Genomic DNA, 1,914 nt, shown 5'->3' with positions numbered 1-1,914 from the left:
GCGAAATTGATATCGTGTGTGGCGCAATAATCCAAACAAAAAATCGCGGATTCCAGTATAGTAAAGTTATAGTTTACGATGTAGTTTCTGTTAATGAAAAACGCATTATCAAATGTAGCACTACCCATACGATTCCATGAGAGAACTTACTGCACTATTATACAATGGTTTCCATACATTTCCATACATGCATACGATCGCATGCATTGCACACCCGGTTCAGACGGACTCATACCCCAAACTCCACCTACTCACTTTGGAACTCAAACATGCAAATATAGCGCTAGCATAAATAAGCGACTCCTAAAATAATACTTCCCCATTCCTGAAGTAACAGGTAGAATCAAGGATATCTACTGTACTAAAATGTCTGCCAACCTGAAACCATTCCCCGATGGTGCAGGTTTTGACTGACCAGGCGCCCCCACCAGTAACTCGGTTCAACCGACCGCGGTAGGGCTCGAAACCAACACCCCAGATAGAGGATGCAGTAATGCTGTCATCAGGTATGGCGCCAGATTCCATTCCAAGGGGATACATGCAGACTGGAAGGACGAGAAAACTCCGTTCAGTTTGGTTAAAAGAAACACAGGTCGTCTCTCACTGTGGTCGCCTGTTAAGCCATGTCACACATTCAGAAAATAGTACGGACTAAATGCTTGAAGCCCGGCTTATGCCATGTGTAAACTGTGCTGTGTGGTATAGAAACATATCGGACTTCAGAATGTAACGCTATGATTTGTATTGTGAATTTTTTCCAGTTCACGTACAAATGTACATGTAAGATGATTTATACATACCTCGGCATGGAAACCTAAACAGTCCAGCGCTGCCATAAACTGTGTAGGCAAAGTACTGGAAGGGGAGCGGGTCTGGGTCCTGCCATTGCATGAACGGGCTGCCTTCTCCCTCCCGTCCCACGGCTATGGTTCCATCCGGGGCCCAGGAGATCCAGAAGCCTCGCAACTCATCAGCAGACAAAATGCCTGAAACCAAGGAAGTGTTTAATACGGAGTCTTCTTGCATGTGCCATATGTTGATCAAACAATACAGTTTAACAAACTTAAGTAAAACTTGCATGAGGACACTAATCTTGTATTTTCCATGTCAATGTTGCAAAACTGATTGTACAACATTTCATCACTCAGGTGTCAGATCATGTATCTAGAAAAGGTCGATCAGCTTGCAGGGGTCTACAGCTTGCAGGGGTCCAAAAAGGCTAGGGTCGGGAATTTTCTTTAGGGTCAGTCAGGAAACAGGAAACACATCCGCTTATTCCTAGATCTTACAGCGTACACATACCTGGTGTAGCGGCAGTTTCTTTGGGGTCACCGTCAGCTGAACGGCGAATGACAGACTGTGTGTTGGACCAACCACCGATGAGGATCTCGTACAAGTCGCCACGAGCGGACTGTTCTGACGACAAGGCGATGAAAACATCGTTGCTGGCCTTGGCTCTGAAGGTCAAAAGTGACGACCCGGGAAGCTCAAGGTCCCACTGGTAAAGTTTGGTACCTCCGGTCCTTCTAACGTGCTCACAAGCTGAGGACACAAACATGACGTTGGATTTAATTGCTGAAGTGGAGAATCATGTGATCATGACTGTATCAAAGCAAGAACCTTGTTTGATCATTTTTAAGATTATAGTAAACTTACATTAGGTGTTTGATTTGCGAACGAAAATCTTCCATCAGATACCTCAGCCAATTGTAATACATATTAAGCATTAAAGCTTGAAACAAAAGTTTATAAAACATTTCCCATAAAGTTTGCAGATGGGGTCCTGATTTTAATAAGTTATGTTTAATGATGCTCACTTTCACATAAATGCAAAATGCCACAAGTATGTCACAAGTTTGAATAGTCCTGGCATTTTTGGGGGTTGGGGGGGGGGTCGGCGTTGTTTTCCAAGTG

At 44.0% G+C, this 1,914-nt stretch overlaps 1 protein-coding gene across 1 annotated transcript; it reads right to left on the bottom strand.

Annotated features, from left to right (window-relative positions):
- Positions 1-600: 600 nt before the first annotated feature.
- LOC109476992 (C3 and PZP-like alpha-2-macroglobulin domain-containing protein 8) lies at positions 601-1,558 on the bottom strand. The gene is made up of 3 exons (XM_019778004.1): positions 1,303-1,558; positions 815-986; positions 601-613 (listed from the first exon to the last, which is right to left on the bottom strand). The coding sequence occupies exons 1-3, from the start codon at positions 1,556-1,558 to the stop codon at positions 601-603; spliced, it is 441 nt and encodes a 146-aa protein (XP_019633563.1).
- Between the last annotated feature and the right edge of the window lie 356 nt (positions 1,559-1,914).

The sequence above is a fragment of the Branchiostoma belcheri genome, unplaced genomic scaffold (assembly GCF_001625305.1).
Source record: "Branchiostoma belcheri isolate BF01 breed outbred unplaced genomic scaffold, Haploidv18h27 scaffold4, whole genome shotgun sequence".
Taxonomy (NCBI): Eukaryota; Metazoa; Chordata; class Leptocardii; order Amphioxiformes; family Branchiostomatidae; genus Branchiostoma; species Branchiostoma belcheri.
This window is presented reverse-complemented; position numbering and strand designations above follow the sequence as displayed.